The sequence below is a fragment of the Mirounga leonina genome, unplaced genomic scaffold (genome assembly GCF_011800145.1).
Source record: "Mirounga leonina isolate KUSES-001 unplaced genomic scaffold, KU_Mleo_1.0 Mir_173, whole genome shotgun sequence".
In the NCBI taxonomy this organism is placed as follows: domain Eukaryota; kingdom Metazoa; phylum Chordata; class Mammalia; order Carnivora; family Phocidae; genus Mirounga; species Mirounga leonina.
The window spans coordinates 24082343-24106371 of NW_023270447.1; the positions used below are offsets into that span (position 1 = coordinate 24082343).

Consider the following 24029-nt stretch of genomic DNA (forward strand, 5'->3'; position numbering starts at 1 on the left):
AAATAACTGAAGAGAAACATGAAAGAAGTTGCCTTGGAAGGAGTGAAAATCGGGAGTGGGGTTTGTTACAGTTCCTTTGAAATTATGTACACTATTAAGTTTGAGGGGAAAAAAGATGACATTGCGGGGGGTAGGTGAGACCAGATGATGCAGAGCTACCCAGATGTAGGTTCCTGGAAGGCTGGTGGTACTTACTGTTCCCTGTGCTAAGGATACAGGAAGGATAGATTTGGAAAGTGGTTCCCTGCTTCTACTGTGTCATCCTCTGGGACTAGTAAGAGAGTTGTGAATTAGGAAGACCACTCTGTTCTAACACCAGTGCATCAATACAAGATACCTAAGCAGTGATGTCTGTCAGAAGCTGGGGGAACAAACACCAATTTCTCCCAAGCTAAGGAGTTTATAATAATATCAGCAGGGATAACAAAAGAACAACCACATCTAAGCTCTGAAACACTAGAGAAGTCATCCCAAATATTTTTGATAACTTATCCCATCAATTTAAAGAACATCCACCCCCTCTGAATGTATATTTGTATATTGTATATAGAATCATATATACTATAAAACAGGTAAAATAAACATTTTTTGGGGGGGAGGGACAGAGGGAGAGGGAGAGAGAGAGAATCTTAAGCAGGCTCCATGCCCAGGGTGGAGCCTGATTCGGAGCTCGATCTCATAACCCTGAGATCATGACCTTAGCCAAAGGCAGACGCTTAACCAACAGAGCCACCCAGGCGCCCCTAAAGAGTTTTCTTGATAAATCTGTTTCTTTTTTCCTGATTCTTTTCAGATCAGATCTGCTTTTCATCTTTTTTTAAACTCATGGCAAAGTTTGCACGAGGAGAGTTTTCTTGTTAACTTAGGTCCTTATTAGTTTCCCAGTGAGTCTCGTTTTTTTTGCCAGGATCTTTATGTCCCTTGCCCACCTTGTGAGGGTTGACTAAACTGGATAGTATACTCCAAAAGTGCTTAAATGGGCCCACATAAGCCTTTAGTGTTAGGACTGTGCTGAAAATCAGTGAGGCCACCACTGCAAGCCCTATTTTGGGAACTCGCTTTCTTTCCCCCAGGATGCATTGCCCACCTATGTGAGGCACGGGCATCCTTCGGTCTGACCAAGTGAGGGCAGTTTCGATATGCCAGACAATGATCCCTGTATTGAACCTTCTGTCTTTGCTAGGTTGTCCAGTTAGAAGCCCTAACCCTTTCTTCCCACACAGCAGTGAATGGTCTTAATTCTCCCTTGTAGGCACACACCCCTCTTTGGAGGCCACTGTGGGAGAAAACAATATTTTCTACCTCTTTTTGAGTCATGCAAGCTGAAAAAGTAGCAGCCTGGGCTGGTTAGCTTATTTGCTGAGCTGATTGTACTAATAGGAACAAGGTACCATCATTGAAACTGGTGTGTGCGTTTTTCTGAGGTAATGGTCAAAAGCTTTCACTGGTTCTCATAGGGGGTTATGACCCATGTGAGATTAAGAATTGCTGGTAACTTGTTTTCTTTTACGTTTTTTAAAACTTCAAGCTTCCATAGGCTTTCTTAGTCATTGATTTATTAAGGCTGGAATTGCCCTTGGTCACACGATAGCCTTAAAATTAGCTGACATTACACAGTCCTGATTATCTGAGGGAAGAGTAGGTTTTCTGAATAACAGACAGTAACTTTGATGTGCTTCCTCTCTGACTTCTCCCCATAGTACTAAGGCTTGGGCTTCTTTCTTTCCCAAGTCCTGTTTACTTTGCCATTCTAGCATCTCTCGCTTTTATTTAGCCCATCATGTGGGTGAATTTCCATTCTATTCCAGATCTTGTTTTTATGTTCACCAGTACTGTGCTTTTTCCCTCTGATACTTTGGTCTTTAACAGTGCTCTTTATTAAGCTTATATAATCCAGATCCTATAGTTTAGCGAAACATAAATAATTCATGAGTCATGATTGTTCTTATTTATTTCGTGCAATTTCAATTTCACGACTATGCTGCAGCTGATGCGTCAGATTTAGATCTCCATTGATTTCTCTTCCTTAACTGTTTTTATGGTGCAGTTTCTCTTCCCCCGAATTGTGTTACAAGTTCTCTGCTCTCTGTCCTTTTCTCAGTCCGCTGGTGATTTTCATCATTTGTGATAGAACTTGCAGTGTTTCTCCTGCTGACTTAATTCTTGCTTATAAGGTTGTGATTGCAGCTTCAAGCCTCCTGTACCAAACACCCAGCCTGGTGCTCAGCACAGGAGGGTGTTGGATGAATATGTGTCAAATGCAGGGATGTTTTAGTCCTGTGATACTCTCTTGCCTCTCTTGTTTTTTTAGTTTTCCTTCTTTTTCACTTTGCCCCATTTGTTTGTTTGCACCATTATATTTTTGTTATAAGATGTCTAGTTGTATGTGAGTGTGTGTTTAACACCCTTCACTGACTAGGGAAATAGGGCAGATCTACAAATTGGGAAGATCAGGGCAAGAACGAGCCCTCAGAAAAGTAAAGGTTAGCAAGCTTAAGCATTTACGTTATCCTTGAGATTCCGAATTCTTGAACCAAAATATCATTACCTTTTCTTCCAAACTTAGGTGTTATTTTTTTTGGTAAAGATTTATTTATTTACTTTGTGGGGAGGGGCAGAGGGAGAGGGAGAGAGAATCTCAAGCAGACTCCCCGCTGAGCACAGAGCACACTCCGGGCTCCATCTCACAACCCTGAGATCATGACTGGAGCCAAAATTGAGTCCGAACGCTCAACCAACTGAGCTACCTGGGCGCCCCCAGATGTTATTTCTAAACTTAAGTTGGACTTACTAAAAACAGCCATCTCATAACTTTATTATTCATATTAATTTTTTTCTGTATTTCTATTGATTACATTTGACTAGTACTATCCTTTATTTCATCAGGTGGTTCCTGTATGCTTGAGGGGAAAGTTTTTCATGCTGTCTTTTCCATTTTTCTTTTTTTTTCTTTTTTTTTTTTTTTTAAAGATTTTATTTATTTATTTGAGAGAGAGAGAATGAGAGACAGAGAGCATGAGAGGGAGGAGGGTCAGAGGGAGAAGCAGACTCCCTGCCAAGCAGGGAGCCCGATGCGGGACTCGATCCCGGGACTCCAGGGTCATGACCTGAGCTGAAGGCAGTTGCTTAACCAACTGAGCCACCCAGGCGCCCCCCATTTTTCTTTTCATCCTTCACCGTGCTAGAATTATTACAGCTGCTCTGTAAGTGAAAAACTTCCGGATGGACAGAGCTCTGTAAATAATTTAACACCATAAATGCTGATGTTTGTTCTCTCTCACTTTGTGTGTGTGTATGTGTGTGTGTGTGAATTACCTTTTTTTTTTTTTAAGATGTTATTTATTTAGGGTGCCTGGGTGGCTCAGTTGGTTAAGCGACTGCCTTCAGCTCAGGTCATGATCCCAGGGTCCTGGGATCGAGTCCCGCATCGGGCTCCCTGCTCTGCGGGGAGCCTGCTTCTCCCTCTCCCACTCCCCCTGCTTGTGTTCCCTCTCTCGCTGTGTCTCTCTCTGTCAAATAAATAAATAAAATCTTAAAAAAAAAAAAGATGTTATTTATTTATTTGACACACAGAGAGAGCACAAGCAGGAGGAGCAATAGGCAGGCAGAGGGAGAGGGAGAAGCAGGCTCTCTGCTGAGCAAGGAGCCCGGTGCAGGGCTCGATCCCAGGACCCTAGGATCATGACCTGAGCCGAAGGCAGATGCTTAATGACTGAGCCACCCAGGCGTCCCTGTGGATTAGCTTCTTAATAAGGTTTCTTAGGGTAATGTTAACATCAGTTACCATTTTTTGAACATGTAGTGGCCAAGTAGTCAAAGAAACCAGCAGCTGAAAGAAGTACTCGACGCCACTGGAAGCAGCTGGGGCACTGTCTTCTCTGGGCCTGGGGTGTTCAATGCGTATTTCAGTTACAACACAGAACATGTTTTATTGTGCTTTCACGTATTCATAGCTCTCCTTCCCACTGCACTGAGCTGGAAGACAGGAAGATGTCTCGGGTGGAGCTGGGCTCACAAGGCGTTCACTAAGTATTTGACCTAGCGCCCTGTGTTTCACACCACTGTTTTTGAGAAAACCATCTCTTCTTTCTTCAGTATGGTGTTTCTCACATTAGAGACCAAGGCAGGAGTTTCCACGCCGTGTTCTGAGGGTTCTATCACAACTTTCCAGATGCCTTTTTCCTTTTATTAAATGGAAAAAATACCGTGACTCATCAGGATGACCACATTAGCAACACAGATCCACTAAAGTGATGGTGGTTAACTCTAAATTTAGTACTGCTCAAACATGCCCACGAAGATTTCTTCTGGCATGTTCTCAGGGGTCTGAAGGCTCGTGTCGGAGGATGTTGCAGTCAGGCACAGTTAAGATGCCGCGTTGTTCTGGGAAATGCCTCCCTCTGTGCTCCTTGTCGGGGGCCGCCATGACACACCCCCCCTGTGTGTTCTGATGGGATTTCCCCTCTGGCTCTGTGAACCCCTCTGTCAGAGTTAGGCCTGTTTCCACAGTGCTTTTCACACTAGCGTACAGCATTCACTGAGCTATGTGGTAATTTGGGAATATGCATTCACGGGTCTCTCTGCTATCGGATGCCGAGCATCTGCAGTCAGGGACGCTCTCCAGCGTTGAGTCCCAAGCACCCAGCTCAGTCTCAGTAAGGCGGTCCGATCCAATCCAAAGCTGACTAGAGTGGATGCAGGCAAACACATTTTAAAGGTCTCCTCATTCTTTTGAGATTGAGACTCATGTGGTCACTGATTTTTCATTTCTACAAGTATTTTTTGTTTTTCCCAAATTGGTCTTATAGATATTTTTACCTGTTCTTGTCTTTCAATATGCCAAACATGATCATCTTCCAACCCGTGTCTGATTCTTATGGACTTGGCACTGTTTCTGCTCCCTGTTTCCAAGTAGACTCTTCATGTTGCTTGGTTATATCTTACAACCTGCCGATCAATGAGTTTTTCAAGTTATATGTCAGAGTGGCCAAGTCTTAGGATGAACCTCTGGAGAGGTCTGAGTTTGCTAGGAGACAGAACAGTCTCAGTCTGGAGCCCCCTGAACCGAGCAAGCTCATGGTTTGATGTTCTCTGGCTCATCCAGGTGTGAGGCTCAAAGGGCTGTGTTGTGGGCATCATTTCTCACGATGAGCCTATTTTTTAAATTTCCTTTTTCTTTTCTTTGATTTGAAACTACTCTGGCCTTCTCCATAGTCCTTTAACTTTGGGGACAGGCCGTTGTGATGCTAGGTACTTTTCTGAGAGGGTGGCTCTTTGGGACCCCCATCTAAATTTGAGGAGGATCTCCTGTCAGATCTTGGATGGGCTTTCGGCCTTGAGTCCTGGCTCCCTCATTCCCCTTTCCTGGGGCCGTGGACTGAAGCCTAAGTGGGCATGAATGGCAGTGGGCCCCCACTTCTCCAGGATCCCCCCAAGACTAGACTGGGAGTTCCTTGCTCTTAAATTTTTAAGTGTTCTTAGAAATACCTTTATTATTATTATTTTTTAATTGAAATATATTTGATGTATAACATTGTACAAATTTAAGGTGTACAACATTTTGATTTGATACATTTATATATTGTAATATGATGGCCACTGTAGCAATAGTTAGCTCCTCTGTCACCTCACAGAATTATCATTTCCTTTTTGCAGTGGGAATAATTAAGATCTAGTCTCTTGGCAAGTTTGATGTTTATAATACAACATTATTGTCTATATTCACTGTATTGTGCATTAGATCTCTAGGACTTATTGGTCTACGTTTAACTCCTCAGTCTTTTACAGGTACTTCCTCCACCTACCCCCCCAAAAGAAGTATGCATTTTATCCAGCATCTGTCTTTTCTCTTTTCTTTTTCTTTTCCTTTCTTCCCTTTCTAACCTCCCTCTTCCTCCCCTTTCCTTTCTCTTTCCTTTCCCTTTTCCCCTTCCTTCCTTCCTCCCTCCCTCCTTCCATCCCTCCCTTCCTCCCTCCCTCCCTCCTTCCCTTCCTTTCTTCTACCCAGCAGGAAAATTCTAAATAACCTAGCCTACTAATTCTGGAAATAGGAGATCTAAAAATCAATTTAAAGATAGAAAATTATTAACTGAGTGTAAGTCTTAAATAGTCTTAAAATAAGCCTTAAAATACTCTTTCCCTTTTAGTCGTCTTTTTGTTTGTTTGTTTGTTTGTTTATTTATATAGACTCCACACCCAACATGGGGCTTGAACTCACGACTCTGAGATCAAGTGTCACATGCTCTACTGATGAGCCAGCCAGGCACCCTCCGCTTTAGTCTTCTTTAAAACTTGTTAGTTGAGGTAGATAATGTAGATCTGAAGTCAGTATAAAAATAGGTCATTTAGATATTTCAGGTGAAGAGTTGTCCCCAAATGACCCCAATTATAAAAACTTCCCTAGAAATGGGTACCTTGAATGATTGGCTGAACTTAGTAAAATTTAATCCTTAAATTTACCATCAAGACACTTCCTGTTGTATGAAGCACGAAACTAACTCAAACTACCATAAGCCCTAAAGAGTATTTATTAGCTTACATTGCAGGTCTTGGGATGAATGGCTTCAGGCACAGCTGGATCCAGGAACTCAAGTATTATCATTAGGCTTAGTGTCTATCTTTTGTCTGTTCTGTGCTAGCTCCACTCTCTGGCATGCTCTTTTATATGGCAAGGTGACTTCCACAAACTCCAGACTCACAGCCTTTGCTTTAAGTCTATGATCTCCAAACTTTGTTGATTATGTATCCAGTGATAAAAGTTAAGCACATGTTCTCAATGTGTGTATATTTACTTATAAATTATATGTGATTATATACCACTGTTATTCTATATGTTACATTAGTTATTAGTAGAGTTCAGGTTTCTTTTGTTTTAAGATAAAGAAGAAAATAGGGGCACCTGGCTGGCTCAGTCAGTAGAGCTATGACCCTTGATCTCGGGGTGGTGAGTTCCAGCGCCTTGTTGGTCATAGAGTTTACTTAAAATAAAAAAACTAAAGTATAGAATTAATTTCTAAAAAAGATAAAGAATAAAATAGAAGTACTAATACTTTCTGTACTGCCAGTGGATTGTTTTGCATACCCCAATTTGGAGACAGCTTAGTGGACATCTCTCCCATCAGATATAATCACAGTCTTGGGACCACAGCTCATTAGTTCTCTTTGGCCTAGCTTGAGTCACATGCCCATTCCTGAGTCCAGAGCTGTCAAAATAGTAAAAGCAAACTTTTCTAGTGTAAAGTGACACAAATATCTGAATAGGTATAATTAGATAATATTTTAACTTTTTAAAGGTATTTACATTTTTGAACCTTATTTGAACCCTTATTTCATTGCTATATTATCAAAAAAAGGGCATAATCATTCAGTACGATGTTATAGAACAAAGATTCTCTATTTTCATAGCAATTTAATTCCATTAGTCAGTACTTAATTTCTGTGATGTCATACCCAGTGTATCATGAAAGTATCCAATCTAGTTTTTGTTAATATTCCAGTGACAGGTGAATGCTTCATGTTAAGATATAGGAACTGATGACTCTTGCAAATAAAATCCTGTTCTTATAAATTTTGACAATGGCCATTTTGCACAAGATGGATAACTGTGTGGAAAGGCAAGTGATAGAGGGTCCTGAATAATTTTCGGATTTCTAAAGAGAAGAGGAGGTCACTGGTTGAACGGAGAATTTTGCTTGTAAGAATGGGTAAAGAACATGAACAGAAAATATTATTCAGAAACTTTCTTTTTTAAAAAAATATTTGAGAGAGAGAACAAGTGTGTGTGGGGGAGGGGCATGGGGGGAGAGAGAGAATCTCAAGCAGACTACACGCTGAGCATGCAGCCCCACACAGGGCTTGATCTCATGATCCTGAGATCATGACCTGAACTAAAACCAAGAGTCAGACGCTTAACTCATTGAGCCACCCATGTGCCCCTCAGAAACTTTCTGATGAACAAGATGTTCTCTTTTTTTAAAAATTGGTCTTCTGTGGCAGAAATGCAATGGCTCATCTTGATTCTGAGGTGAGAGAAGAATGTCTGAGGGAAGACCTGAAGTTTTACTTCATGAACCCTTGTGAAAAATACCGAGCCAGACACCAGATTCCATGGAAGTTGGGATTGCAGATTTTGAAGATAGTCATGGTCACCACACAGGTAATTCATATTATCAGTTTTTTTTTTACCTTATCCCACGATGAAATTGTTTTCATGTGTTCTGCCCTTGACTTTTTTGTTCTGAAAAGTCCACAGTCAAGTTCATAAAACTATAAAGTTATGCTGACTCTGGAGGGCAGATGATAGGTTGAAGTTCAGTTTCGATGATGACCTTGTTTTAGTAAGGGCTTCTGAGGCCATCTTCCCACAGGTTCTGCAAATAGAGATGAATAGTAGGTCTATATAATAGCAGATCGATATGGGGTGGGGTGGGGTGGAGTTCTGTATCTGAATGAAGCACACAGACTGGTGAAACCTGCTCAATCCCAAGTGAGGGTGTTCTTGAAATTTCTCATCTTCTTTCAAATACACTTTTGAAATCACATTTTTGACTGTTTTGACTTGAGACTTGACAGAATTCTGTTTCCTTTCCCATCAGTAGCTAAGCTGGTAAGTAAATGCTTACGCTTGGGCCTGTCAGGAGCATAGGAGGGCTACATTGGGATCTTCTGTTGAATTTCATATGGTTGAGACTTTACTCTCAGGATCACACCAGCCATCAGAGTTGTCATCTAATTTTTGAAACTGTGGTTTGGAACCCGTTTCAGGGAGGCTCCTTTCTAGGTAACCACATTTGAAATGTGTGCCCTTCTAAAAACACTACCAATTTGGGGTGTTTGGCTCCTTTGGCAAATCATCGTCCTGTTATCAATGTAAAGATGTTCTTTCTGGAACATAAAAATGAATACCTTTCTAAAAATACCTTCGTATAGTTTTAGAAATGAGAGGAGGTTCCTGTTGTAACTGAAGTTGCATCTTTATTCTGTGATCATAAAGAGGTCTTTTCATTGGATGTCATGCTTTCCACTCCACCAAGTTTTAGGGTAACCAAGTTGCTTTAAAAGAAACAACAAAGTTGAAAAAAATCCAACAAAGTTGAGATACAGGGACCCCGTTAAATGTGAATGCTTGGCTTTTTCCGTTTAAAAATCTTTTCATTTTAATTCTTGGTTTTGAAGTTTTAATTTTGGCATCCTATATACTTGGAAGGAGGAGAAATAATGTCCCCTTTCTCATTTGGTTAATTTTAATTGTTTCCCAATTTCTTCTCTGGACAAACCAACTTTCAGTTCAGCTTCTTGATCTGTTAATGTTACTAAAACTCCACCTCATCTAGGTATAGAACATCCCGATCTTTGACTTAACTTCTTTGTCCTGACGTCTAGTAAATCTCATGGATTCTTCCTTAAAACTGTGTCTACTTATGCTTTGCCATACTCACTATCTTCTCTCTCTAGGACAGACTCTTATCTCATTAATTTAAGATATGTATGAAGCACCTCCCATGCTGTGTGTCTTGCTGGGAATACAGCTGGGAATAGGTCACTGCTGCTGAGAGGTAACCTAACACGTGGCATAGCATTCGCCATGTGCCAGGCACAGGTGCTCTCTGCATGTTCATTCATTTCATCCTCACGGTAACCCTGGGAGGCGGGGTCAGTTATTGCTCCCTTCTTGTGGATGAGGAAATGGAGCCAAAGAGAATAAGTAATTTGCTTATGGCCATTCAGTTGGTAAGTGGTAGAGTCGGATTGGAGCCCTGCGGTCTGGCTCTAGAGTCTGCACTCTTACCTTCAGATTGGTTTTATTCCAAACGTGGGTGCTGTCCTCAGTTTGCAGTCTAGGAATACAGACAAGTTGATAAGGCTGCTTCCAGACTTTGTCTTATGCCTACCTTCCTTATCCACACCCACACCAGTGCATTCAATGCTAATATCAAATGAATTTTTCTTAGAATGCCTTAATTGGGTCACTCTCCTGCTCAGAAACTTTTGTGGTCCCCATTTTCCCACAGAAGAAAATCTTGATTATGGAGCTTGAAATTCAGATTTCCACAGTCTCCTTCGACTTGCCTTTCCAATGGGTTTTCATCTATTTCCTCCCCAATCCCAGCCAGCTGGATGCACCCGGGGATTCTCATCCCTGCCCTGTTTGCTCCACGAAGTCCAGAGTGATTCTTTTTCTCCATCATCTTGCAGGTGCCCTTGGAAGTCCCCCACCGGTCTTGCCTGACCACTCACCACATGGTTTTCCTGGGGACACTAGTACCTGTTGCTATCTATCTCGCTGCTTTTGCTTTTAATAGACTACTTCTGGGAAAAGATAATTTACTTTTTGTGTGGGTATATCTTGTCTTCCCTAACAGTGTTGGGAGGGATTAAACTCTTGTCCTGCTGGAGGACCATTCTAATAAGTTTTGCTACAGGGGTGATATCTAATTGGCGCAGATTTCTCGAATACCTTTCCTTCTTTCAGATCCCACTTGTCCCTCCTCCTCTTTTTCTGTCTCTTAGCACTCCATCCTCAAGTCTATTGGGATGGGTGGCATTTTATCAGGGTTGATAGGGAGGAAACTTTTTAAAAAAAAAGACATTCCTACTCTGCATTCTGCAGTAATTTATAATTTTGAGAGAGGTGTCCACATTTTTTTTTGCCAGTTCTACTTGTTCCTTCCCATATTTTTTTGTATATTATTAGAGCAGTATCTTGTTTTTATCTGGTACAGAATATTTTCTCCTACACTGATTTCATAATCAGACCTTCACAATCTTTGCCAGGCTGCACTTAATGTGTAACTATTTTTCTGTCTAATATCATAATCTCGGCAAATCTTAAGATCCAGTTAGTGGGGCAAGAGTGCATTTTTCTGTCAACCATTTGACCAAATCCATCATCTTACTCTTGCTCCATAGGGAATATTTGGTTCTGCCATAGCAGGAAGGGGATTTATGATCTCCTCCTGAGGGTTTCTCTTCTCTACTAACAGATGCTTTGAAAATCCCAACCCTGACCTGATGCTGGGCCATATAAGTGGATCTTAGCTTATTCTAGGAATAATGGAATGGAGGACATTTCTTGTTGCTGATGCCAGATGGGGGTGGTTCTAAGCAGAGATTACACCTTCATGTTCTCTCATTCCCAAAGTTGGGTTGATGAGCTTTGAGTTTAAATAAGGTGGTAGCTTAAAATATCAGCAAATAGTATGCCACTTTCTTGGTCAAGTTATCCATTCCCCATTCTGATTTTTTTGGTGTGTTTTTTTGTTTTGTTTTGTTTTGTTTTTAGCTCAAGTCTGACTGTGGGAGGAATGGGTCAAATATCCCTGCTTCTAGAGTTAAGTTGGCAACATCTCTGTTTGAGAGGTGGTGTGGCCAGGTGGTCAAGAGAAGGGATATGTAAGCCTAACAGACCTCACTCTGACACTTTCTAGCTGTTCCAACCTGAATAAGTTCCCTGACTTCAGTTGCACGTGTATAAAATGGGATTCTGTTCATCAACGGATTCAGTATTTGACCCTGGCATTGTGATGGGCACTATTCCAGTTCCTGAGCGGGGGGGGGAAAGCCTGTCCTTGTGGAGCCCAGTGTAATATCCCCCTCATAGGGGTTTGGCGAATTAAATTTTTTAAAGATTGTAAATTTTAGGCATGGTCCCTGATACTCAGTAGATAAGAGCTGTTATTCAACACCATGCAACTTGATCTTGCCCCCATCATATCCCAACTCAGGACAGAATAAGCACTCAGCAAACTTTGACTGAAAACTTAATTCATGTGCGTGTATACCAGTTTTTTTTTTTTTTTTCATTTGTGTGTCAGTATTTAATAAAACCTTGAAACAATCATGTGTGTATTGGTTCCCTGGTTTACTTTTGGCTTTCAAAAAGCAACATGACCTTTTTTGGCATCTCCTACAGCTACCATTGACAGATGTTGTGTGCTTGGAAAAACCTTTAGCTTCCAGTTGCTTGATTTCTAGCACAGGTTGGAGGATGTGGGGTTTCTTATCTGATATTTTCCTTAGACTAGCTGGGTTTTAACAATTGCTCAATCCTTTGACTTGGTATTTGAGGAATGTGACCTGGTGAGGCTCAGATGCTAAAGAGTGTCAACTAAGTACGTTCTCAAACAGTAGTGGCAATTCTCAAAAGCTAGCCCTTAAATTCTTTTCTATAAGAAGAGTCCCAAAGGCAGATTCTTCAACAGAGGTAAATTGTATAGCACAATAGAGTGACTTTGGAGTTAGACCTGACTTTCATTCTAGTTACAGGACTTAGGGCAATTTCATGGGGCTACATCTCAGTTTCCACATGCTTTAACCATAGTGACGTCACCTTAGAGTTGTTGTGTTAGTAACGGAGCTAGTGCTTGTAATGCAGTTCAGTAAGCACCTGGAGTATAATAGTTGCTGAAAATGGTAGCTAGTATTTTTAATTATTCAGCCTTTTCAAAAAGTCAGACAAAAACTTAAAAGCTAAAAAATAGTATATACATTTGCATATGCAGATTACTGTGTGTTTATCTGAAAGGTTCATTAGTTGAGGTCTGGTTCAGTGCCATGCAGTCTCTCATATCCAACCGTGGAGTGACAGCACATAGCAGAAATGCCACCGTCATCTAGTCGGACTTGCTGATTTCACACATGAAGAAACAGAATCCCAAATTGCTTTGGAGACTTAGTGGGATGAAGATTTAGGGCACAATTTTTGGACTTTTATTGTCTTATGAAGCAGATGAGGAGATAAAATAGGTAGATGGGGAAGGGTATGTGGGACAGAGCTTATAAAGGTCTGACTTGTCTTCTGCCATTGCGTGCGTGTGTGTGTGTGAGAGACAGAGAGAGAGAGAGAGAGATTGTTGTTGTGTGTATAATTTCCTGGGGTTTTTTGGTACACATTTAGTGCCTGCTAATTTTCCCCACTTATTAGATTCCAAGATGGGCAGGAAGAATACATTCCCTCCTGGTAAAAAGAGCTCTTGGTGCCTAAGCTTGGACTAGGATACAGTGTAAGGAAGAATAAGTAGGAGTTTTATTGCAAGAAAGTGGGTGCTTGCTGCCAGTGAATGGTTTGAACTCAGAGGGGTAAAGCAAGCCCAGTTCTTCTTTCTGGTGCTTTGATGCTATTGATCTTAGAGTGGGAACTCCTAGGTGTAAATCTTAGATAAGAGTTCTTGCAGAGCTGGAATCACTGAATTTCTTTGACAACTCTTACCTCTTAGCTGGAGTAAGTATCATATAATCCACTTTTCAAAAACATTCTTAAAAGCTATATATAAAACATAGCTGTGATTTTTAAAAATAGTTACAATTTCTAAATGTTAAATCAACAAAAAATGACTTACTACTTTATTGAGTACATCAATTTTTAAAACAATTAATTTGAAATCCAACTATACAAAAAATGAATTCCGACTTCACTGATTTGGATTTCTCCTTTTTCTCCTTCATTAAAGACCAGGAAGGTTGGTAGTCACTGGGAGTGATAATTTCCCCTAATTTTATGCTATTTTGACTTGCTGATGTAGTTTGATGAGGCTATTCTTTTTTGGGACTTGTATTTTGACATTAGGTTAGTAAACACTTGCTGAAGTTTGTAGGCGGGGGGTTGATGATAATAAGAATGCATTTGCCTGCCCTGGTAAATGGAAAATTCACATCTTCCTATTTGATTTTCTTTTCTAGCTTGTTCGTTTTGGTTTAAGTAACCAGATGGTGGTTGCTTTCAAAGAAGAGAACACTGTTGCTTTTAAGCATTTGTTTTTAAAAGGATATTCTGGCACGGATGAAGATGACTATAGTTGCAGTTTGTATACTCAGGAGGATGCCTATGAGAGCATCTTTTTTGCTATCAATCAGGCAAGTGTTTTGTTGTGAATGACCTACACTTGGAGAAGATGTTGATACTTGTTGTTTTAGCAAAAACAAAATTATACATGAATTAAAATATCTTAATTTAAATTTTGCATAGTGTGCCAAAAAATGTTCATTGCTATTTGTCTAGCTACATTTCCACATGATAGATTTTGCTTACTTAAGTTTTTTCTTAAAGATTTGTATTTTTTTATTTATCCCTTTACACCCACTACTTTTGGGAGATTACCCAAGTTCAAATTGCCAGGAGTAGATTTATAATCTCAGAAGTTTTGGTAAATGAGATACCAAATCTAAGACTCAAGAGTCTCAACTTTGATGTCTTAGCATTAATAAGCCTAGCTGAATCTTGAGAATATAGAGTAGGATATGATATAGTTGTATCTAAGCAGGTATTGAGAAACCAGATTGATAGGCCTGAAGAAAGCATTTAGGGGGAGAGAAATCGTTATTCTTATTTTTTCTTTTCTCATTTATTCAATAAATATTTGGGTGCCTACAATATATGAGGTACTGTTCTAGACACTGAGAATGCATCATGAATAAGATGGACAAAAGCCCTGTCTTATAGAACTTCATTGTAGAGGAGAGAACCAGACAAATGAAAAGAAGTGAAATGTATAGCACTGAAAGCTAGCTCCCTGAAAACACCACCAAGAAAACATGTTGATAAGCAAAACTGAGCTTATTGCTTACAGAGGTAAGGGAGATGCTCCCTTGATCATTCTCATTAGTGCCTTGGGTAAAGAGGGCAAAGTCCAAATTCAGATTTTGAAGACTGATGTAGGGTGGATCTTTCAGTGTGAGGGGAGCTCAGTTAGAATTGGGTAAAGATATGATGATGTAATAGTTTTGTATTGGTGGACATAAGAAGGTGAGGGTTTTTGGGGAGAGGGGCATGGTTTCAAAGAGTCTTGGATTTATTAAACTAAATCTTCAAATTGATTATCTGTCTAAATGAGTCATTTTAGATGTTCCTGAAATGAACAATAGAGTTATTTGTAACTTATGTTTCTGAGCAAAAGTTTCCTGGAATAGGGGAGTCTGCGTGGCTCAGTCGGTTAGGTGTCCAACTCTTGATTTCTGCTCAGGTCATGATCTCATCTTAGGGTCCTGAGATCCAGCCCCAGATGGGCTCTGCGATGGGACTCAGAAATGGGCCCTGCTTAAGATTCCACCCCCGCCAAAAAAAGTTTCCTGGAATAATAAAGTCATGAAGGTGGGAGCTAGTAAAGCCCTCTTAACCCTCTCAGTGCAGATAGGCGAATGGTAAAGTCATGTGATGAGAGCTGCTTTAAGTTCATGTAAGCAAAGGCCAGTTGTGTTCATGTGAGCTGTGGGGTATGGATGGCTTGGGTCTTCTGTGGTGTGTCAGAAAGTGATAGATGCTGTGAAATAAAGCAGGGGAGGAGATTGCCAGTGCCTGGTGGAGCCTGTGTGCTGGGGATGGATGTTTGCAACTTGCACCGAATGGTAAGGGAAGGCCTCACTGTAGAGGTAATTTTTGACTCAAGATCTGAAGGAGTGAACCTAGCAGATAGATAACACGGGGTTCCAGGCGGGGGAACAGCAAAGGCCCAGGCAGGAATGTGCCTGGCACGCTCCAGGAACCTCCTGGAGGCCCGTGTGGCTTGGGAAGGTGGGGCTTGGAGCCAGGGGACAGAAGTCTGCTGTGAGGTCAGAGCACCTCGGCTTTGGCAGTCAGCGAGGTGGGAGCATCTGTCAGCAGGTTTACTTTAGCTCTGAGTTCTGTGAGGCCGTGTATTTCCTGCCCAACCATGAGAAAATTACCTTGTGGTATTTTACACAGGGGGGTTCTAGTGAGGGATCTCATATAAACAATTTAAAATAGCTAAAAGTGTATTCCATATGCTGTAACTTCTGATGAAACTCTTAAAAGCTAATTTTTTTTTTAACTATTTTTAACAGTATCATCATCTAAAGAACATATCCCTGGGGACCCTTGGTTATGGAGAAAATGAAGACAATACAATTGGCTTAAAAGTCTGTAAGCAGCATTACAAGAAAGGGACCATGTTTCCTTGTAATGAGACACTGAATATTGACAGCGATATTGAAATAGGTAATGCACTGATAATTTCATTATATGCCTTTATCATCTTCTGTGGTAAGAACAAACATCCCCTCGTGTGCTGACAACCCAAATGGAACGATGTTGCTTTTGTGACCGCTAACTTAGTTGGAGGCTTGAACACACACCTGCAAAGGGCTTTGCCTCAGGGAACTGCGGGTCTGCTGAGATAGGACTGGGGAGCATTTGTGGAACTTCTTGGTACAACTCAAGATTGTTGGGGGTTGAGGTAAATGGACAGGTGTTTCCTGTTTGTTGAGGTTTTTCCCTCCACGAGGAGGCAATTAGGCTTTTGAAGAAAAAAAAAGTATTTATAAATGAAATAATGTATGTTAAAATGCTGGGTACTCTTGCAATTATATGTTAACTACATTAATGCTCTTCAAAGATGAATTGTGGTTAGTGACTCATTTTCTCTTTGAGGAGATTGCTTAGCAAAAAGTTAACATCTAATCAAGTAGAATTATTTTGTGCCACTGTTAAGAATTTAAAAACACATTATATGTAAGTGCAAAGTGGTTGACTTAAGGCTCCAGGGGTTTTGTCATTCATTCAACAAATCTCTGGTGTAGAACCTATCATGCCCAAGGCACTTCCTGTTTTATGTACTGGGGTTATATACTACCAAGATTAATCAGTCATGACTCCTCAAGAAGCTAACAGTTTAGGAGTGGGGGTCCTAGGAGCAGTTTAAATGTGGAATGGTTTTATTAAGAAGAGAGCATCACAGAGTTCATTTGACCATACTTCCTATAATCCCATCTTAAGACGCTTTGGTAAAACAATCAAAGACACGTCTATAAAATAGAGATTCTGAGTCTGTTTCCACAGGCTGCCTGTTGAGAATCTCTACATGAGTAAATGTGTCCCATGCTCCTGACTCTGAAAGATGCAGCCCATAGGCCAGCACCACCAGGGGCCTCAGGGTGCTTTCAGAAATCATCTAGGTTGTCAGCAGCTTGGTTCTGTGGCCAGCAGCCTTGAAGTGCCCCTTGTCCTCTTAAAAACGTGTGACTTAATTAGATGGATCTTACAACTATTTTCCAGTGATTCTTATGTTGCTTTCCTCAATTGATTTTTCTTGGAAAATCGATTAAAGAAATGTGGCCCAAGTCAGTGTCAGTGGCTAGGTAGGACAGACAGTGCCAGAGAGCAGGATTTATTACCTGACACCTGGGCAGTGGTGTCCTTGTTCATTTTCCTTCTATCAGAATATGGAATAGTTTTAGAGAAGTTGGTGATTAATTTGACTTTATTTTAAGAAAGACTGCCTTAGCAAGTTAATTGTATTTTTGACTTATGAAATGTAACTCGTCCAAGAGAACCCTTTGACATATCTATTCAAAAGATGTAAAGAATATTCTTAGAATGTTTGATACTGGATCTTAGACTTTCTTTTCTCAGATATAGTGCAGGAAGCCTGCACATGATAGGAATAGGAATTGGTGAGGCATTATAGTTTATGTAGGTGAATTAGCAGAAGCTGTACTAGATTACCTATTCATGAATTTTGCATCATCTTTATTATTAAGAGAGTCATCCTTTGGTGTGCTAAATGCAGAGGTCACCCTCCATGCCCACTTCCTCTGTGGGTCTCTGTTTAGTTGCACAGCTGATTGTGTAGTTCAAGCTAAGGGTTTCCATTAAATCAGGCTGTGGGCATATCATGCCTCTAGACCTATAGCTTTACAGTTTAGTCTCATTGGGGGGGTCTGTTATAAATCCTGTTTTTAATAAATGTTGTACAACATTTAGATGGCTATCATTCTAATACAGTAGTGCTTCATTTTCTAGAACAGATTTTGAATTCATGTTCTCCTTTCCACATATTCTCAGCATGAGATGTTACGAGCATTTCATCATTTTCCCTGTTGTTTTAAGAACATGTAAACTCTACCTTCCCTTTATCTCTAAGAGCTTTGTTATTTCATTCGCTGGAATATTCTGCCCTGTAGATGAGATTCTTTGAGGGACGAGGCTGCTCCTCTAATACCAGTTTGTTCTATCTGAGGTTTGATGTTTTACTTAAGGCTTTTGCAATCCTTAAAAAAACCCCAAAACTCAGTTCTTAGGTTTTATTGCCACCGGGTGCTTGGTGGCCTCATTAGCAGTGTCTGTAACCTAAGGTTGGCCAGACTTCAGAGAGTCCTGAATGTGTATTTAGAGAAAGTGTAACTCCATACTTACAATTACAAAACTTGAGTAACCAAATAGGTTTTATAAGGCGAATTTTGTGTAAAGTATAAAATTAACAAATGCTATTATATTTCTCTGAATCTAAGATACCATCAATATTGTTTAAAACTCATCTTTTTTTTTTCAATAGTTTTGGGTTTTTTTTAAGATTTTATTTATTTATTTATTTGAAAGAGAGAGAGAGAGCATATGAGAAAGGGGAGGGTCAGAGGGAGAAGCAGACTCCTTGCTGAGCAGGGAGCCTGATGCGGGACTTGATCCCAGGACTCCAGGATCGTGACCTGAGCCGAAGGCAGTCACTTAATCAACTGAGCCACCCAGGTGCCCCTAAAACTCATCTGTTTTAGAGGTATTTAAAAGTGAAAAAAAAGAAATATCTTAGAATGAGTGAAATATAGAAGAAAGAGACCTGAGACAGTACATGGCACATAGATTTTGAACATGTTCTTTCTCTTTTCAGAATCTAGCACTTACTCAGATCAATTTAAATGTTTTGTTTTCTTTTACTTTGTCTTCAAATGAGGATGTGACAGGTGGAAGGACCTTAAATATCATCAGTTTGGCTTTTACTTTACAGCTGAGGAAACTGGAGTTCAGTCAGGCTAGGTGGTTAAGCCAAGGTCATGGACTGTTTAGTGATGGGAGGTCATTGCTACACCTGGCCCAGTGGGAGAAGACGCTTAAAGAATCGGCCATCAAGTCTAGTAAGATTCTCGAGCACCTCCTGGGTATTAGGCACTGACATTTCCATTTCAAAGGCAGCATGAAGGGGCAACAACAGCCTGGGGCGACAGTCAGCCAGGCTGGCTTCCCCCCTGTTCCATGTCAGGGTTCTGTGACCTTGAAAGGCATTCACCATTTCTAGACCTCCTTGGTTTACTGCCAAGATGTTGAGCTACACAATGATGAGACTATTTTTATGTGAGCTCTTGGAATTATTCTTTTATAGTTTACAGCTCATAATTTGTTTTTACTTGAATAAAACCTAAGTTTCTTTTCTCTTTATTTTTTTTTTGTTTTGAAAAAGCATCAGACTTAACAGAAAAGTTGCAAAATAGCACAAAGGTTTCCTTGTGTACTCTTCATCTGGATTTTCCCCAAAGGCTAATGTTTTACCACATTTGTTTTATCATTCTTCCAATGTATAAATATTTCTCCTGAAGTGTATGAGAATAAGGTGCAGACATGATGTCTCTTTATCTCTAAATACTTCAATGTGCATTTCCCCCAAACAAGAACATCCTCCTACATAGCCACCATACAGTGCTCAAAAGCACGAAGGAACATGGATACAGTACTGTAATCTACAAACCCTATTCACATTTCACCCATTGTCCTGTTCTTTATAGAAAAAGAAAACTGCCTGACCATACTACCCCCTCCATGGCCCCCTCCCCCATCCCCTGCCACCTCCCCAGTCCAGGATCACATAATGCATTTAGTTATCAGGTCACTTTAATCTCCTTTAATCTGGAGCAAAATAAAATTCCTTAGCCTTTTTTTTTTTTTTCCAATGACCTTGACATTTTAAGAGTAGAATGTTCCTCACTTGGGTTTTTCTGTTTCTTTATGACTTGATTGAGGTTATGCATTGGGGGCAGGAACACCACACAAATGGTACATTATTTCAGGAGGTGCATGATGTCTCTTTGTTCCATTACTGGTGATGTTAGCTGTGATTATGTGGTTAGGGTGGTATCTCCAGGTTCTTCCCTGTCAAGTTACAGGTCTCGTTACAATGAATACGGATTTTGTGGGAAGATATGTTGGAACTTTTAAGTGTCCTGCTTCTCAGCACACCTTGTCCCAGCATTTGATTGTTGTCTGAAACAATCCTTCTTGTTGTTTCATTGCCCTAGATTGTGTTCACTTAGACGTCTCCAAGTCCCCTCAGGACTGGAAGAACTCGTCATTCTTCAAACTGGAATTTTATCGGTAAATAAGTTTCTAAGTCTCATTTCTCAGGAGACAGGGATGGGGAAAGCAGAGGAGGAGAGTAAGACTATGACAGTTTATACCTTGTAATATTTTTTATTCAGGCTCTTACAAGTTGAAATTTCCTTTCACCTCAAAGGCATTGACCTACAGACGATTCATTCCCGAGAGTTACCGGACTGTTACGTCTTTCAGAACACGGCAAGTGTCTTGTCACACTAAAGCTGGATTTTATTATTTTTCTCTACTCCTGTTGCAGATGCCAAGTGTAAAACTCATCAGCCTATATAGATGTGTCAGATGCAGTTGTGTTTAAAACAGCTTAATGACACTTTCTAGCCTTGTTGGTCCAGAGACCGTTACTTCGGAAAATGAAGCAAGCCCTTTCCAACTTTCTAAAACCGGATTCCTGGGCTGGAAAGTGGAATTTTCAAAATTGGCTTTGACCTCTTACTCCCCTAATACATTAGAGAAAAAGTTGATGACAAGTGTCTTAAGTGTGTATGATGTTTTTCCTACTTTCAAAGGAAGGTCTTTGCAACTGTTGTAGCAAATGTTTTCAAACCTCCAGGCAGAAACTGCCCCCCCTCCCCACATCTGAGGGCCAGTCTGCAAAGGATTAGGTGTTGCTTCTTTTATTTTGGGAGGAGGCACGTGCAGTAGAGGAGAATGTTCACTTCTGTGGGGAGAGTAACCCGCCTTCTTGTTCCATGGGCTTCTGTGCTTTCCCTCTCTCCCTCCCCCGTGTTTATGGAGGGGCAAAACCTAACGCTGAGCTGACAGTTGTGTGTGAGCGCCCTTTGAAACAACTCAGAGGAGTGCCTCTTCAACAACAGTCAATCAGTACGTAATGACACGGCCATACCGCCGGGGTGCAGCAGCCCTCAGGACGCTTATAGCCCAGCAGACGAGCTCGAGCGGAAAACAAGTACACGAAGAAACAGAAGTAATTATAAATCTTTTTTTTTTTTTAAAGATTTTATTTATTTGACAGAGAGAGACACAGCGAGAGAGGGAACACAAGCAGGGGAGTGGGAGAGGGAGAAGCAGGCTTCCCGCTGAGCAGGGAGCCCGACGCGGGGCTCGATCCCAGGACCCTGGGATCATGACCTGAGCCTAAGGCAGACGCTTAACGACTGAGCCACCCAGGCGCCCCAGTAATTATAAATCTTGACATGTGGTGAGGAAGAATGTCTCTGGCACAGAAGAGCATGATTAACCTTCCTGGGGTGACCTACATGTTACAAAACACATTACGAAATCCCCCCAAATTCACAGGCAAAGAGCTTGCCAGCTGCATGTGTAGGTGATCTGTAATTAAATCCGTGAGTGCCCGAGCATCTCCTCACATGAGCCACACTCCGTGTAATCCAAGAATATCCCTCTGACCAAACCAGAGGCTTGAGAATTAAACCTGTTGGCCTTGTTTCAGTGCCTATGAACTATGAGGACAACTCCGCTGACCCTGGCTCACTCACGGCCTCATTCTCCCCTAAGAAAGCCCCCCAAATACTTCTCTCAGGCCGTAAGATACTCAGCATATTTCACTTGGAAACAGCATGGCTGAAACATAATGTGGAACGTCGAGGCTGTTTGGAAATCTTAAATTCAGCCTGAAGCCTGGGAGCAGTCTTTGTCACTTCTGAAAGCATTATATGCAGCATTTGAAACAAACAGGAAGATAATTTCTAGCCTAGTAAAGACCTAGAATTTCGTACCTAAAGGACTAAGTTGAAGCAAATGCTTTTACATTCCATTCAGTATAATAAATGAGATCATTGTAATCTCTTGTCAAAGATTGGTGAATCTTGTTTTTGTTCCTGGGACCGGTGAGTTGTTATGCTCTAAGATTTCTCTGAACCCAAATGGGATTCATTAGAACCTCACATATTCACCCTTTGGATCATATTTTTTCATTAATAATAGAAACTTGTGAAGGAATCATGTGACGAGGACATTTTCATCAGTATAATTATTTTTGAGTCGGCATGCTATTTGGATGCCAGTGAGTGATATTGGAAGCAGAGTTCATCTTGTGTGCCATACTTTCTGCTGGGCAGTAACCTTTCCATACATTTGTGTCTCCAGATTACCTTTGACAATAAAGCTCACAGTGGCAAGATCAAGATCTATTTTGACAGTGATGCTAAAATTGAAGAATGTAAAGACTTAAACATATCTGGATCTAGTAAGTATGTTACCTGCTTGCCCATTATGGATTTTGGATGGTTTTTAACACATTATTTTGGGATTTGGGGTGTTTAAATGGTGATGGGAAGAAAGAGCTCCAAAAAACTCTTGAGCATTCAACTCTGTACAGCATATCCTAAAGCTTTGCCTTTTTGTTCAATTTCGGCAGGTGTTGATTACATACCTCTTAGAAGAGGCAGTATTCCCAGTCCTTAGGAGCACAGTTTCTGGAGCCGGACTGCTTGGGTTTGGGTCTTTGTTCTGTTCACTATGCCTGTGATCTTTTTTTTTTTTTTTTTTTTTAAAGATTTTATTTATTTATTTGACAGAGAGAGAGATAGCGAGAGCAGTAACACAAGCAGGGGGAATGGGAGAGGGAGAAGCAGGCTTCCTGCCGAGCAGAGAGCCCAATGCAGGACTCGATCCCAGGACCCTGGGATCATGACCTGAGCCGAAGGCAGACGCTTAACGATTGAGCCACCCAGGCGCCCTATGCCTGTGATCTTGGACAAATTACTTAACCTCTCTATTTCTCAGTACCTTTCTCTATAAAATGAGTACCTACCTTCCAGGATGTCGAGTAGTAAATGAATTAGTGTGTCAAGGAAAGCACCGAAAACAAGAGTTGGCACCCAGTAATTGCTAGGCACTACGGAAAAAGAAAGAAAATGCCACAGTGAGAGAGATTGACGTGCTTGTGAAATCTAAGTGGTGGAGGTAGAAAGGGATGCGGATAAAGAAAGCAAATGTAACGTTGGGGTAGAGTGAGAAATAAAATCTAGCAGTAGTTTTTGGAGAATGTATGCTTTGAGCCGAGCCTTTGACAATGGACAGAGATCAAGGCCTCTGAGCTCAGAGAGCAGCCTGTACAAACATTGGGTCGTTTACTCAGTTGTTACTCAGAAAACACCTCTTCATCCAAAGTTTAAAATGGGTTATGCAGAACTTCTCAATGAGGGGGTCGCGATGGTGTTAATAATGGATTGTCAGTACTTTTTTAAAATTTAAATCCAATTAATTAACATGTATTAATTTCAGAAGTCAGTATTTTTTTTTAAGATTTATTTATTTATTTGAAAGAGAGGGAGAAAGCATGAGTGAGTGGGGGAAGGGGTAGAGGGCGAGGAAGAGAGAGAGTCTCAGGCAGACTTCCTGCTGACCACCAAGCTGGGCTCGATCCCATGACCCTGAGATCATGACCTGGGTGGAAATCAAGAGCCGGACACCGACCTGACTGAACCACACAGGCGTCCCGGATTGTCAGTATTTTTTAAATTAAAAAAAAAAAATTTTTTTTTAAATCAGAGAGAGAGAGAGTGAGCACAAGCAGGGGGAGCGGCAGGCAGACGGAGAAGTAGACTCTCCACTGAGCAGACAGCCCAGTGTGGGACTTGATCCAGGGACCCCAGGATCATGACCCCAGAGCCGAAGGCAGACGCTTAATGACTGAGCTATCCAGGTGTCCCTTGGCAATGTTTTTTAATTTACAGGTTTTGTTGAAGTGAATTTGCCTTTGACCAGATTATCAGAACCAAATAAAATGTAAAATACCTGTGGTTTTTAACTATTTTAGATTTGTTTTAATCTAGATTTGTGTGTGGCCTGTGGCTGTTCAGTTCTATAATATATCCTAATGATTCTGAAGGTTTGGTGTCAGTATTTCCATTAACCTACTCAAGGCTCTGATCAGCATACACAGTTTTAGTTTCTTTCTGCTTGAAAGTGGTTCCTATTTCCCAGCAGACACACC

The 24029-nt window shown here is 40.9% G+C and overlaps 1 protein-coding gene across 1 annotated transcript in view; it reads left to right on the top strand.

Moving 5' to 3' along the window:
• Window positions 1-24029, top strand: part of MCOLN2 (mucolipin 2) — a 51452-nt gene that overhangs the window by 8444 nt on the left and 18979 nt on the right. The window contains exons 2-7 of the mRNA XM_035018147.1: window positions 7996-8155; window positions 13678-13851; window positions 15796-15949; window positions 20014-20089; window positions 20194-20290; window positions 22178-22277. Coding sequence (XP_034874038.1) covers window positions 7996-8155; window positions 13678-13851; window positions 15796-15949; window positions 20014-20089; window positions 20194-20290; window positions 22178-22277 — 761 coding nt within the window. The remainder of the gene's footprint in view (window positions 1-7995; window positions 8156-13677; window positions 13852-15795; window positions 15950-20013; window positions 20090-20193; window positions 20291-22177; window positions 22278-24029) is intronic.